This window comes from Pleurodeles waltl, chromosome 11 (genome assembly GCF_031143425.1).
Source record: "Pleurodeles waltl isolate 20211129_DDA chromosome 11, aPleWal1.hap1.20221129, whole genome shotgun sequence".
NCBI lineage: Eukaryota > Metazoa > Chordata > Amphibia > Caudata > Salamandridae > Pleurodeles > Pleurodeles waltl.
Window position 1 is genome coordinate 489,877,870 of NC_090450.1, and position 15,977 is coordinate 489,893,846.

Below are 15,977 nucleotides of genomic sequence, written 5' to 3' on the forward strand. Positions count from 1 at the left end.
GTGGCCCATCTAAACTATTTTGCGACAATCTGGATGATGAAAGAATTTTTAAGTACTGCTCGCTCCCATTACCAGGATGATCATGACCACTGTGTTATTCTGGATAATACGTTTAGCTTTAAATCAAACATTAGGCCCAGTGTTTTTAATCATTTAAACTGGGGCTGGTCTGAAGGCTTGCAGGCTGGTGAATTGTAAAATATTGTTTTCTAGACCAATGAGAGCCAGACCTCTACTTTGGATCCATACAGAGCTAATTTTACACAAACCACTAACTTATATTCACCGGTGTTTTGTGATCATGTACTGGCTCCTGTGCGCTGTCTAGGAATTAGCAGACCTTGGCTTGCTTTGTGCTCTACTGGATTGTCAGATGATACAGGTTATCATCATCGGTTCAATGTATAAATGTGGAAAAGCACAGCTGAGAGCAAGGATAACTGTGTTGTTACATTACCACTTTTCATGCAGGATTTTGATGACTCCAGTCTGGTGTGCTGCTTTCAAGTACTGAAAATGACTGATTTCATATTGGGACAGTACCTAAGATTACTGACCATATCACGTAACGCTGAACAGCTCTGCTTTGTGATTATCACTTTAGGAAATAAAACTATACTTTAATATTTCTCATACTACTCATTTTATCTTGTGAGTTAGAATCCCGATGTATGGCTGTTTGGTTTGACTATAATATTTCACATACTCATAAAATGTTTGATTGCCTTTCCTCGATTTTTCATGTTTGAGTGTTGCAACTTGGGATGTGCAGTACTGTTATTCAACAGTGCTCACTTTGGTTGTTTTATAGATTTGTTAGTTCTGTCCTGGAGAAGAGGCACATTCATAGGCACAATAAATTCATCAATGACCCTTGATTCAATGGATTGGGTAAGATGTGACTTTAAAAATGTATGGTGATAAGGGCAGGTGTGGTATTTTAATAATCTTTGGATACCACCGTCATGCAAGTCATGTCCCACTCTTTCTTTCTTTAAGCATATGGTTACTTGCCATTGTAGGTCGGTCCGCTGTCTACGCTTCCACCATAGCCACTTCTATCACAATTCGGAAATGCCCAGCCGCTGTCACAGTGACAGTTTTTGTTACTGTTGCACACCTACAAAGCATTAAAACATATGTGTTTATACTGGGTTTAAAATAAATCTGCATGCCTTAAGATGTTTTATAAAGCAGTATGTGAATTTGTAAAACACCATAAAAAAACAGAAATATGCCATTTAGATATCCCACAAACGTTAATGTGTTTGCAATGCCTTTTTATCCTCTGCTAGTTCCTCAGCGTACCAGGCAACTGAAGGAGCTTGTCTAATGGGCAGGTCAGCAACTTATCGAATTGTTCTGCTAGAGCTTAGCATCAGTTTTCACTCATAAGGAAGGGGAATAGGTTGGAAAGGCCTGCAAAAGAGTTGAGGCAGTGATTTTAACCTATCAAACTTCAACATGGGGAACCCTTATAGTTCTTTTGGATTCAGCAGAAAGGGTAGGTATAAGAAACTGGACAGACAACTCCAGATCAATCTAGATTACCTCTAACTTTGAATCTCATCAAAATGATTTATAGTCAGAAAAATAATTAACACACACACACACACACATATATATATATATATATATATATATATATATATATACACGTATACGCACACACACACACAAAAATGTATTGTTATACCTATTTTAATTTTAAAAAGATACAATTATTGAGAAAAATATTGAGAAAACATAATATCAGACATCATTCTTTATTAGAAAAACAACCCACTTGTCCTTCCTCAATAAACTAATTCACACACTCATACATGACATAACTTAAGAACAAATAAAGATTGTTATTCTTTTAGATCAAGTTAATAAGATGCAAAGTTAGAAGCAATGCAGCTTGAGTGGGAGTTGTGCTGACTTATGGGAAGAGGAGATCTCCATTTTATGTTAAACGGAACTACTTTATGGTCAGTCAAGGAGATAGTATAGAAGATGTTACAGAAGACTCTTAAATAGTAACAACAGGATTAAGAATGTGACCAGTTATATGAGTGGGATTCTCATACTATAAGTTTAAGGCCAGGTGCTTCTAGTGAATCAGTAACCTCTTATAGTATGGTCTGTTTTCGATCATCTAATCATAAGTTTAGAATGTCTAAAACATCTAAATCGTCTAAACGAAGAGGGCAAAAAATATGAAATTTAATGAAGTAATAAATATCTCGATGCAGATAAACAGAAATAGTTCCTTGATTTCAAAATCTGTAAAGCCGTTGCAAAATAAATTTTCATTAGACAGGCTACATAGTCTTCAAAAGAACTTTTCCAAACAATCAAATAATTTTGTAACTCCTAAGCCTGTAAGAAATAATCACTCTCCATAAAACTTTGTTGTAACTGCTCCATATTTTTTTTGAGAAAAGACTGAAAACTTTCTTGCTTTGTTATCACAGACTGTGTCATCTACCCAGTCATCCATTACTCTCAAGCAACCCTCTATTTTCAGCCTTTACTTTAGATTCTAATTCTTCTATTATTGAAGAACTTAAGACAATCAAATCAGCATCCTCCTTGGATCTCTGCAATGCTATCATTTTAATAATGTACCGACTTTCGTTAGTGCTGAACTATCTAACATCATCAACGTCCCTTTCAACATCAGAATTCTTCCTAGTAAATGGAAAAATACATTAAACACTCTTGTCTTTAAGAAAGACACATACTCTTTAATCCTTACTAATGTTCAGCCTTTTTGACTAATTCCCTTTTATGGTAATGTGGCAGAATAAGGGTTAACAAACAACTTTCACACTTCACCGAAAGCAACACCATCCTTGATCACGCTCAGGACAGTTTAAGCCATAAGGAACAACTGAAACCACTCTTCTTGCCTTTACAGATCACCTTTGTCTTTCCCTGAATAAATGAAGGAAAGAGCTTTTGATCCTCCTCAACTTTATTGCAGCTTTTGAAACAGACACACATGAAATACTCGGACATTCGAGACACAGCCCTTGCACAATTTAATTCCTTTCTACCGGTCATTCCCAAGCTGCCCAACTTTCTATATTTTGCTCACTGTTCCTTCAAATTACTTGTGTTTCACACTGGTCCAGCTCTGAGCCCTCTTCAATCTATACATGCTCCCTTGAGCCTTCTTATTTCATTATTGTGGGTTTTCTTTCATGGCATATGCAGTCAATACTCTGTTAACCCTCACTTTAAAAATCAACCTTGCGGAGACACTCCTTAAATTCCAGGACTGCAAGTTTGCAGTATCCATCAGGATGAATGCTAACGATCAACAAGCACTGGCAAAACCTCTAAGTCTATGCCAGAGCTATTGGCTTTGCCAAAGTGTTTTAGCCATGCTGTATACCATAGTGGCTGCTGTTCAGAATGGCTAAAAATTATAGAGGCAAAGAGGAGAGTGGTGCGGAGAATAAAATGGCAAAGCGTGGAGTGTAATGGAGTGATATAGAGTTTTGTTTATTAGAGTGGAGTGATGCAGAGTGAAGTGGCATAGAGTGGAGTGACAGTAGAATGGCACAGAGTGCAGGGGTGTGGACTACATTGGCAAAGAATGCAGTAGTACAGAATAGAGAGATGTAGCGTGCAGTGTAACAGAGCAGAGTGTCGTAGAGTGCAGTGGTGTAGAGTGGCAGAATACATTGGTGCAGAGTAGTGGCATAGAGTGAGCAGAGAAGAGTGGTGCAGAGCTGAGTGCCGTGGTGTAGAGTGTAGTAGTGCAGAATAGAGCAGCGTACAGTGGTGTGGAGTAGAGTGCAGTGGTGTGGAGTGGACTGGTGTAGAGTGCATTGGTATAGAGTGTTGTAGAGTATAGGGATGTAGAGTGCAGTGGTGTACAATGCAGCATCATAATGCAGTGGTATAGATTAGACTAGTACATAGTAGAGTGCAGTGGCGTGGAGTGGTGCACAGTAGGGTGACAGAGTGCAGTGGTGTGGAATACAGTGGCTAGAGTGCAGTGGTGCAGAATACAGTAGCATAGAGTGCAGTGGCGTAGAGTGGTGCAGAACAGAGTTGCATAGAGTGCAGTGGCATAGAGTGGTACGAAGTAGATTTGCATAGAGTGTAGTGTCATAGAGTGATGCAGACTAGAGTGGTGTAGAATAGAATGGGTTAGAGTGCAGAGGCCTAAAGTGCAGCAGTGCAGAGTAGAGTGATGTAGAGTTCAGTGGTGCAGAGTGGCGTAGAGTGTAGTGGCGTACAGCAGAGGGGCATAGAGAAAACAGCATAGACTACAGTGTTGCACTGTAGAGCGATGCAGAGTGCAGAGGTGTAGGGTGCAGAGGTGTAGAGTAGATTGTTTCCGAGTAGAGTGAAGTGGCGCAGAGTGCAGTGGTGCAGAGGACAGCGAAGTGCAGTGGTGTAGAGTATAGTGTTGTGGCATAGAAAACAGTGGCACAGAGTAATAGCGTAAAGTGGTCTAGAAATCAGTGGCAGAGTGCAGCTGTGCATAGCATAGTCGAGTGGTGTACATTGAATTGGAATAGAGTGCAGGGACGTAGAACGAAGTGGTGCAGTGTACAGCGCACTGGTGTAGAGTATAATGGCATATAGTGTATGGCACAGAGTGCAGTGGCATAGTGTGAAGTGTTGCAGAGTGGCATAGAGTGGATTGACAGAGTGGAGTTGTGCAGAGTAGAGTTGAGTGGTGAAGAGTGCAGTGGCAAACAGTGCACTGGTGTAGAGTAGCTTAGAATGCATTTGCCTAGAGTGGTGCAGAGTAGAGAGGCATAGAGTGAAGTGGCATATAATGGCATGGAGTTAAGTGCAGTGGCCTGGTGTAAAGTGGAGTGGTGCTGAGCAGATTGCAGTGGCTTGGAGTGGTGCAGAGTAAAGTGGAGTAGCAAGGAGTGGAATATGCATGGTCTTGTAGCACACTTCCATTACAGACAACATATCTTCAATAGACATATTGTTTCACTGATAAAAGTATAAAGTGCACAAATGATAATGTGTGGAAATGTCATCACCTGGTGTATTGATATGTTTTGATCATATTAAAATATTTATTTTCACCACACTTCCGAATTACCAAAAATGTGCTTCATCCGGGCTTTTTAAATTCTGAAATATCTGCACAATTAATTTGCTGACTCTTAAATGTTGTTGTGCGCTAGAAAAAAAAAATCATACAACCTTCCTAAAGCACTCCCTGGAGCCAGCCTAATTGTCATATAAATCCGCTCACTTTGAAGTCAGAGAACCAACAGTAAACACCAAGCACACTGGAAGAGAGAGCCTGACACTTGACCTCTGTCTTTGAATGCACAGCAAATGTGACAAAGTAAGAACAAGAATCAAAGGCTTGTTTACAGAAATTGAGCACTGGTGGGCGAGTACAGTAAATAGGGTTTGAGCAAAGGAAGGGACCAACTCAAGCTGGATAGCCTAAAACAAACAGAATCAGCAAATAGAAAGCAAGCGCATGTGAGTTACAAACCAGAAAGCCAATGGTAAACAACAGGTGGAATGCATTTCCAGGGAAGCTTTCCAAAAGTCCCCAAGATGTTGTTAGCCGACCAGGCAGCTGCCAAGCCTGGTAGGCATCGACCTGAAAACAGAATGGGGAGCAGACCAAAGTACTTATCCTTAATAAAGATCTGAACAACTAGAGTTATGAAGGGGACCCATCACTTATTTGTACCACTTCAGCCCAAAATCTTGGTGCTCTTTTTAACTCCTTTCTTCCAAGAATCATGAAAATAAAGTTACGTCAGTTTGCTTCTTCATTATCAAAATACACAGAACATTTCTCCCCATTTTTTTGATGAATCTTCTTCAATAAGGAGTCCAAACTCCAATATGACTTCTGCTAGATTACTGCAATTACCTTCTCTTAAGAGCATCAAACCTAATTTTAAGAACTTTTCAATTAGTTCAAAACTCTGCAGCTTATCTTATTTTCAACCTTCAACGTCTCTAACCATATTGGCATTTTATAATTGCTTCCAAACTCTAAACATACCCTCTTTAAAAACTCTAAGTATGCACTTCACAAAACAGGTTCTTCTTATCTACAGGACAGACTAATCCCCATGTACTCCAAATACAACATTGCAATCCATCAAAGCTTTCCTGCTCAAGGGTTGTCTCAATACTCTAGCTCACAAAGATAATGGGTCATTTTCCTATATGGCCACAAAACACTGGAATGCCTTACGTTTTCTCCTTGAGTCTATTTCATATCAATTTGGTCTTTTTTCCAACTCAATTTATTTTTTTATTTCCACTTGATAATCACTAATTTTGATATTGAGGACTTCTGTTCAGTCCTTCTTCGATCCCTCAATGCTGGGATATCCTCTAGGGGAAGAGTATGCTTAAGGAATGTTTAAAATAACTATATATATTGGAGGTGTGGTAAAGTTTAAGGTCACTCCCAAATTTCTCACTTCTGTTGAAGAAATTGGAAAATGAACCAGTCGCTGAAGCTAGATAGTAGAATTATGATATTTAGTACAGTCTTCATATGCACATATTTCAGTTTTGATGAGAGAAGCCTAAGGTGGTTAATTAGGAACCAGGGGTTCATAAGTTGCGGGCATTGTCCAGTGGTAACATAATCAGGTCTAATAGGTTTCCAAGCTTTAGGAAGGCCCATGCGTCATCCAAATATTTAAATTGAAGGACTTAATGCGGTCTTGAGGAAAGCTGAGCTACACTTGATTGGAGCAATGGTGGAACCCTGTGGGACACTGAATAGAGAGGCAAAAGTAACTTAAGAAAAAGGATAAAAGGTCCATGCAAGAAAAGGCCATATATGATGCCAAGGGATGCCCTAAAAACATGCAAAGATATGGGGGAAATGGCTGGAGTATCGTGGACTACCATGATGGATATATTCAGATGGGGATTGGGGTTGTACTTATGCCCTAGTGTTAATGAGCTAGCGGACATGTTGTGAGTTGTTCTATGCTTAAAAAAAAAAAAAAAAAAAAAAATCAGTTTATTAAGAAAAAAGAACAAAAATTGAAGCTGCGGCCTTGATTTTGCAATGAACTTAATGTGGATTTCATGTAGGAGGATCCAAGGTCTTGAGATTGGAAAATTCTAGATGCCAAGGAGTGAAAGATGAAGGCTCTAGTTGGAATGGCAGCTGGGGTAGTAAGGAGCATCTGTTTATGTATCTTGAGGGTAAATACATGCTGCAAAGTTTGCAGTGCCACAAAGCCTGATGAGATCAGTGAACTGACTGGAAGAAAGGAAGTTGAAGGAGAGCAGCCTTTTTTGCTGGCTGGAGACAGTCATTTGTTAGTTGCTCTCAGAGCCATCACTTGAGGTAGTTTTCTTGGTTCTTGGCTTTGGAGATAAAGTGGTGCCTCAAAGAAACACTGAGGGCCTCATTATGAGTCCGTCCGCCAAACTCTTTGGGACAGAAGACCGCAACTCCGGTTTTCTGCCAGCTGGCCCTGTTATGAGTTTTCCGCTGGCCCAGTGGAAAACTCAACACAACATTGACGCTGGATCATAATAGAGCCGGAGGCAATGTTACAGTGCATTGGGTGTGACACCCTGTAATCAGGCAGTGAAAAGCGCAATGGGGCTGTCCATGGCATCACCTGCAGTGCCCATGACAAGTGCAGGGGCACCCATGGGGCCCCTAGCACTCCGTCTCAGCCAGCCTTTGCATGGCGGTGGAACCGCCATGCACAAGCTGGCAGACACGGGAGTCGTAATCCCCAGGGTAGTGCTGCTTGTAGTGCTGCCCTGGCGGATTAAGACTGCTAGCACCGCCAGGCCGTCGCCGGCATAAAAGTGGAGGTGCCGGCGGTCCGACCATGGCGCTTTCGTCACAGTTGTAATGTGGAGGTCAGACCACCACTTTGGCGGCAGTACGACTGCCACTACCAGTGTGGCGGTCTTAAGTGAGTGCCTGATTCCCTTTGAATTGATGGTGCCAAGAAAAGGTTATCCATGTTTCAGAGACTCAGCAATTATTGAGAACTACTCATTGAATGGGCTTCTGCATGCAGAGCGAGTAATGCAGACTATTCACAGTTCTGTATATTGCAGAGGTGTTGGAGTTTAAACGTATTCTTGCAGGTAGTTTTCATCCGCTGTTTTTAACAAGATTCATTTTTTTAACTTTTCAATGATTTTGTCCCACAAGTCAGCCTGCTGGCTTTCAGTCATTGTTATGAACACAAGGAGGTTATGAGTGAGATCCGATTTTCAACTGTGGTAGATAGCCAGAGCTGGAACTGCTGTAGTGCCATCTAAGTAATGGGAGCAGCAAGTGGAGACTGAAGGGAGCTCAAGTTTCTTTCATGGCCTTATGGGGATCTTGATCTTTGAGGATAATGTGGTCAATGGGAACAAGGGGAAGTCAAGACAGAATTTAATGAAGTAATGGTCACTTCAGGGTGCTTTAAGGTCACTTGGAGATGTCCAGAAGAAGTGAATGTCGATCAACTAGTGTCCAGTATAATCAATCAGCTTAGCGAGCTAATTGCCTATACAGGACACCAGTTGGTAGAGCGTTAAGCTTTTTAAATTCGAGACAAGGATACAAAATGATTCAGTTCCAGTTTGTCAAACCACATCTTGGATTTTCCTAATAATCCAGAGGATTGTCAAAGGATGAAATAATCCTATATTCTACAGCATCTAATCAATGATTTCATATGGAACATTATGTAACACATACCCAGGGAGGGAGCACACGTAAATATCCTCAACAGATAGTTCTACCAAATGGCCAGACTACATGTCATGAATGCAGATTAATGCTGGAACAGATATGGGCCCAGAGAATGTCTTCTTCCTATTCACAGGTTGGCTTTAAAAGTAATGCCATTTTAAAATGAAGTAATGAGGATAATCGATAATAAGGTACACAATAGGAGGGAACCCAAATTGGCCTCAAGTGGCAAATCACAAAAATCTACTGAATGGACTAAAAACTGGGTAGTACAAAGGTTGCACTTCAGAGAAGGGAACTGGTTGACTCGGGTAGCTATTTGCACAGAATATGAAATCCCTAAGGTACAACACATGCTCCTGCATAAGACTAGAAAGGCTTTGATACAACCTGAGCATTAGTGCTACAGTGCTTTACTCACAAAGTTAATGAACTTACATGTCCCTGATGAATAAAAGTAACACAAAGTACAGGAGGGACTCAAAGAGAAGAAATGTGAAACAGCTTCCATAACAAAGCATTCTGGAAGGTGCATCTCTTTCTTTCCTGGAGAAATCTCCATCCTGCTTATGGATCTCAAGATAATGCTTTAAAAGACCCAATTGTGCTTTGCTTATATCTGATGGAAGACTCATGATCACTGGGGCAGTTTGTTGGAAGGAGTGGAGTGCAGAAAAGGGGTGTGAGTTGGGGAGATGCACTTTATGTTTTGGATGATTCAGGATCAAGATAAAACAATTGAGCCCTAAAGGAAAATGTTCTAAATAAAAGGATCCCTTTGAAATGACAATATTTGTTTTGGAATGGTAATCTCTTCACAGCCTTTTGCTCACTGAACACATTCATTATTGTATTAATACTTGCAAAAAATAGGCCCCATAACGAGGCACAGAGTTCATTCCTGCCTAGAGTTAAATCGGTGGTCCAACATGTTTGATTTTATATGCACTCAACCATTACCTTGTTTATGGTTTCGTTCCACAAACATTTACAGGGCACACTGATCTGAACATTTCAGGGTCACCATTATTCATTTTTTTTTTATTTTATTTTTTAACTAATGACACTCAAGCTGTATGCCTGGTTAGAGTTGTTCCAATCAGCCTACACGGTGCTTTATCTAAATATTTAATTATTATCCATCATTGAATATTGGCAGCCTCTGAAACAAGCAACAAATCTGAGGGAGTATGGCCATATCACTAAGAGCTATATGGTAGATGAACAATTGTCCCATAATGTTTTTTTATATTAGGCATAACAATTTCTCAGTGTAAGAAATAAACCTTTATCATGTCCTGCATATGCTGATAGTACTCTGGTGCCCATTTAAAAATGATTGCAAGGGAGAGGAGGGAAAATGTGAGGGCTGCGTCTGTTCTCATTCTTTACCTTACAAAAGGAAAGAAAGAAAAAAATGACATTTCTTCAGCATCCATTTTTTTTAATAGATATTCGATCTTGCATCAGATCTCTCAGTTAATGAATACCCTCCAGGTGCCAGACTGGACCTGGAAACATTTTGCCCCACACAAACACTCTAAAGTGGCCATGTGGCTTCAGCCAGGATGTGACAACTTCAAAGTATGTAACACGCCGAACAGTGAACTAGTGTTAGTTCAGGGAACTTTTACCATGCCTTATCAAGGCTTTCAAAGAGGAAAGGAAGGAGCATCAACGAAGGCATAATACAGCATAACATAATTTTGCATACCTTGGAATCTTATGTAGTAACAGCATTAACATCTGATGAGAGGCAGGAGGGCGGTGACAAATCTGCAGGACAATCTAGTAACCACCAGAAAATGTCATTACCAAAATTAAGTACATTGTTCCTCGGCGTCAATACTATGGCCCTCATTACAACTTTGACGGGCGGCGGAGGCCGCCCGCCAAAGTTGCGCCGCAGGAATACCGCACCGCGGTCTGAAGACCGCGGCCGGCATTCTGAGTTTCCCGCTGGGCGGGCGGGCGGGCGGGCGGGCGGCCGCCTTAAGTTCGCCCGCCAGCCCAGCGGGAAACAACCTTCCCACGAGGATGCCGGCTCGGAATCGAGCCGGCGGAGTGGGAAGGTGCGACGGGTGCAGTGGCACCCGTCGCGTATTTCACTGTCTGCAATGCAGACAGTGAAATACAAAGTGGGGCCCTCTTACGGGGGCCCCTGCAGTGCCCATGCCATTGGCATGGGCACTGCAGGGGCCCCACGACAAGCCATACCGCCATCCTGTTCCTGGCAGCCGAACCGCCAGGAACAGGATGGCGGTATGGCTTGTCAGAATCCCCTCGGCGGCGCAGCAAGCTGCGCCGCCTTGGAGGATTCAAACGGGCCACGGGAAACTGGCGGGAGACCGCCAGTTTTCCTGTTCTGACCGCGGCGTTACCGCCGCGGTCAGAATGCCCTGCGGGGCACCGCCAGCCTGTCGGCGGTGCTCCCGCGTGCCGCGGCCCTGGCAGTTCTATACCACCAGGGTCGTAATGAGGGCCTATATCCTGCAGAATCCTTACATAAATTTGTCCTGAAGCAATACCTTTTGGGAGGTGGGATTAAGTAAACCGGATTAAATAATAAATTCATGTAACACAGTCTTTGCAAAATATTTGCGTATCGATATCTGGAATGTAGGAATGCTTTGCAGACGTGTGCAAGGATGACCAAGTGGTCATCTTGCAGATGTCAACCACCTGACTACCTCTCTCTCATGAGAGCAGACATGACCCTGGTGGAGAAGGCATGAATGTCAGCCCGGGGGTGTTTCTTGACCACTGTAGTAGATTTTAATACAAAGCATTGGTCAATGTATAATGGTGCCCTTCGCAATGTATAATGGGCTCCACTTCGCACTTTTTGCACTTGGCACATGTAAATCCCACAAAGAGCTGGTCATCCACTTCGTTCTATTGTGGATAGTCAATGTAAGACACCACAGACTTGGGGTCCAGGGTTTGTAATCATACCTTCTTTTTTTGCAAAGAGAAGAAGAATGTAAGGGTGATATGCAGGTCCATGTGAAAGGCAGAAAGAATGTTTAGTAATAAAGATAAACAGATGCAAAGAGTTGTTTATCTGTGGGGAGAGAACCGTAAGTGGTGGGCACTCAGAGTCGGAAGCTCACTGGCCTCTAGGCTGAATTCACTTCCCACCAACAATTTGGTCTTCAAAGTTAAAAGTTGAACTGTGCAAAGCGATACAATATGGAAAGTTGATAAAAGATTCACATTCCACTGAAAAACAATAAATGGAGCTTGGGTAAACAAGTAAAGTAAACCTTTCAGAAAAGGTGCCACTTGGCGACTTTAGCAGAGGTGGCTGAGGTGGGTGAGTGAGACAGATGAATGCAGATGGAGCAATCCATTAGTCTTCTACGGAAGCCACTGCTATTTCCTACTGTGCTAGAGATAGTAAATATCATAAAACATCAAAAACACATGACTGAGAAGGATTCAGACCTTCCGACTCACACCAGTGAACAAACTTCTTCCAGTGATCCGCTTAAATGGAATTCTGTCGGGTTTCATGGAAGCCAAAATGATCTTCAGGCTGCAATCAGAAGGTTTCTAGTTTGCACTGATGCTGTTTCACAAGAGTAGCCACTACATTATGGGATTGGGATGAAGAACTCTCCCCCCCATGGTGCAAAAGCAGATCAGCTATGTGCAGGAGTGGAATAGGAGGCTGAGTGCCGGATTCTAACAGATTGGCATACCAAATCACTGTTGCACAATCCAAGGAGATCGGGATTAATTGAGCTGGATTCTCCTGCACATTCTGAATACCCTTTGCCCCATAGGGCTAGCTGTCTTAGAATCTCGGTCTGCAATGCTCGTAGGAAAAACATTTTGACGGCATAGAGGAAAAGGCTTGTACTACAAGACTCTGGCGGAGGAAGAGATAAACAAACATAAATTTTAAGATGCATGCTTTAGGATGCCATGGAGTAATATGTCTGTAGATTGCAGTAAAGGGCTTGTTCAAGGTAGCTTGAAAAGCCCTTGTTAAAAGGTAGTAGAGGCTATGATGTTGACAAGGAAAGTTACAAGATTTCAATCAAAAACTAAAAACTTTGGCCTCAGTGGTGGAAAGGGCCAATTCCAATTATTCTGCCTCTTCTCTAAAGTGAACAATTAAACATTCTCAAGTGGTCCAGAGGGGTAAAGATATCTCCTCTTAAAACCTATCCTGACCACATTCATCTTTTGAAGTCCAGGGTAAAAGTCAGAATCTGTGTTATAGGAGGGGAGGAGATTATCTGCTTCTGGGTCATTATCATCAATATGGGCACAATCTTTGTCTGGCATGACTAGAGCACTCCATTCAGACCTAAAGGAGGGCCTACATACAGAAAAATCCTTGAGCTCTCAGATGGTATTCTCACACAGGTTCATTATCGAAACAGGGACAAACTTTATCCTTGTCACTTGGATAGCGTCCATTAACTGAGGTGGCTGAGACGGCATAGAAATTGGCTCTGAGGGCAGGGACATGATAAGCACCAAGCACTCAGAGGTCGACACCCTAGAGGGCATAGGCTTCAGTGGAAGCAGCACCAGGGCCAGAGCCTGTTGAGGTGCAGAGTTGGGACAGAATCACTGGAATCGACAAACCTATCAAACTCTCCCTTGGTGAGTGGTGCATAAAATACGGGTGGTGTCCTGGAGATGTCACGCCTGGCCTAGTTGAAGGCCTTTACCTAACCAGGGTTGACTGATGGAGTTGGGAATTCCAACTTAATCTTTTTCAGCATCCGAATCAGCTCTGACAATAAAAAAGACCCCAAGAGCCAGAGCTGGCATTGGAGCTCCAAAAGTTCCCAGGAGACGGACTATATAATTGAAGATAAGGATTTCTACTTAAGGGGAGTTTTTGTGTATTCATAAAGAGAGAAATCTAGAGAAAGACAAATCCATCAGAATGTTTCTCTGGGAAAGCTGTGATGCAAAAAGCATCTTTTGCAACAATTTTCTTACATTTATCTTAGAATGGGAAAATCAGCAGCATTCATCGGCAGGGTACACCTTAATATTTCTTGATTGTGCTTCGAAAGCCTATGACTTTTTAGCATATTTAGATTAAAAGTGTACTGTAGAATGCAATATTTGGTGCAACGTTTTCAACAATTTTCTCTTGGGGAGAATGATTCAGAAGCCACCCAGAGAAAGGTTAGCTCACTTGCAAATCAGGCGGTTTGTCGTGAAAGGAGCACAAATGGGTAGTGTCAGTGGTGGACTTTGGTGGCACTAGAGGAGGAAGTGGTTGGCAACCACCTAAGGAAACGTTTGTGCAATGGCACTGTTGGGTGAAACACAGTCTTAGCAATTCATACTTTCACCTAATATCCCTGTTCTTTGGAGGCCTGGAAAAAAAGAGTTAGTTTGAGTGCTATTATCAAACGACATAACCATCATAAAAAGAGGTAATGGTTCAATGCAATGAGGAATCTGTAGTAAAACATTCTCCATCAGAAAAGCACTATTGTAGCATGTTCTTTGAACTGATACTTTATCCTGCAGACACTTCATCGTAGAAAGACTCGGGAACAATGGTGCTAATTGCAGGTCTCAGTATTAGAGTTGAGAATAAGAAATAAAAAAACATAAAAGTGTGCTGCCAGGTTATAGCTGGAGTCACATTCTTCTAGAGGTCATTATATGAAGCAACATTTCGTTTTTTATAAAATGCCCTTCATTCCAGGATTTTATGTTACGATGAACGGCGGTGTCAACATATGGAAACATTTCATTCAAAATATTATTTCTGTACAAGATACTTTTTACATTGCTTACCCCATGACCGTTGCATTTTGTCTGCACATCACAGTCATACTTCAGGACTGAAGCACTTATACACTGGTACTCTCTACAAATCTGTAAATTATAAAACAAATGAATAATTAAACTCTGGAGGGCTGTGGTTCAACTTAAAATATGTAATACCATGCGTATTTCTTATAAAAACCCATTCAATAAATGGGACTAGACCTCTACGGAATATTCCTTTCGCTACTACTGTAAGGTTATGTTTGACAAATACAACGTCACTCTCTTTTACAGCAGCATATGTACTCCTATCCTAAAACATCATTTATATTTATGTGGAAATGCTAACACTCTGTAAATGATACAGTTAAGTTATGCCAATAAAAACATATGTAGTGCGACCAAAGACACATTCCTAGCCTTGCCACACTCCCTGTCCTGTACTGTTTTCCTGCACATTTCAGTTCCCATTCAACTGACAACAAGCAGAACAACAACTTTACTTGCCCAAATCGGCTGCGAAAGGTGTGTTGGTTGCTTTTTTGAGTGAGAGCTAAGCGCAAACATTTACCCAATTACATTAGATTTTGTCTTTACTACTTTTAAATCCACCCTATTTTATTTACTAATGTGAAATGGTTACAAAATAGAAATGAAAAGGAGGACTTTCAAAACAAAGGCCTGAAAGAAATAATCTTGATGACTACCCGTCAAAACTGCATGCTGTCCTGAATTGGATTTCTTGGAGCAGTGCTCTCAGGCATTAGACTATTCTCGGATATTCGTGGTTTTACTCCAGAAAGAGTTCACTGCAAGCTAATCCTAAACTACCTCTAACAAGGAAAAAAATGGTTTAAAAAAAAAACCAAAGACCTGTAAAACAGAAATTTCGCAATATGGTTCAATATTATAAATATTTTCCACCCGAGTAATTTAAGGACTTCCTATCTGTATAAGTTTATCTATTATAAACTGAGACCTACGATACAGGTCACCAACACTTATTCATCGAGGAACCTTAAGAACTGTCCTCATTGTCACAAACTATACAAAGCTAAAATAAATCACAGATATGTAACACATATATAAACTATGACAGTGAATTTAACGCTGGGACATAGTGATAATGCTAGAAAAAGACTGGCAGAAGCTATAGCGGAATCAACCTGGATTTTACTTTGGAGTTTTGTTGCAAGTAAACAGAACAGATGTTATTAAATAGTAGGTAGACATAAGCTCCTGCAGTTTAAACCTATACACCAATACTAGCACCCTCGTCTTTTTGTATAGAACATAACAAGAGGTCCAGCATATCCGCAATGTTGAAAGCCCAAACCCTTTTTTTCATTAAGCAAGGGGATGCCAGATATACAAGAATACTGACACAAGCGAATGATGTATTAGAGCAGATACTAAAATTTCACATGCTGGATAAATTACAATTAGTACAAGATGTGAAAAGCCTATTGGTACACAGAATGTAGCCCATTTTGAAAGCAGGGAGTGGGCCCTGTATACACACTGCTGGATGAGAGTCACCCACATG

The 15,977-nt window shown here is 41.3% G+C and overlaps 1 protein-coding gene across 2 annotated transcripts in view; it reads right to left on the reverse strand.

Annotated features, from left to right (window-relative positions):
- Positions 1 to 15,977, reverse strand: part of ADAM9 (ADAM metallopeptidase domain 9) — a 463,250-nt gene that overhangs the window by 81,976 nt on the left and 365,297 nt on the right. For both annotated transcript variants that reach the window (XM_069213868.1, XM_069213867.1), the window contains exons 17-18: positions 14,459 to 14,539; positions 1,015 to 1,120 (exon numbers count right to left, since the gene is read on the reverse strand). In XM_069213868.1, the coding sequence (XP_069069969.1) occupies positions 1,015 to 1,120; positions 14,459 to 14,539 (187 nt within the window). The remainder of the gene's footprint in view (positions 1 to 1,014; positions 1,121 to 14,458; positions 14,540 to 15,977) is intronic.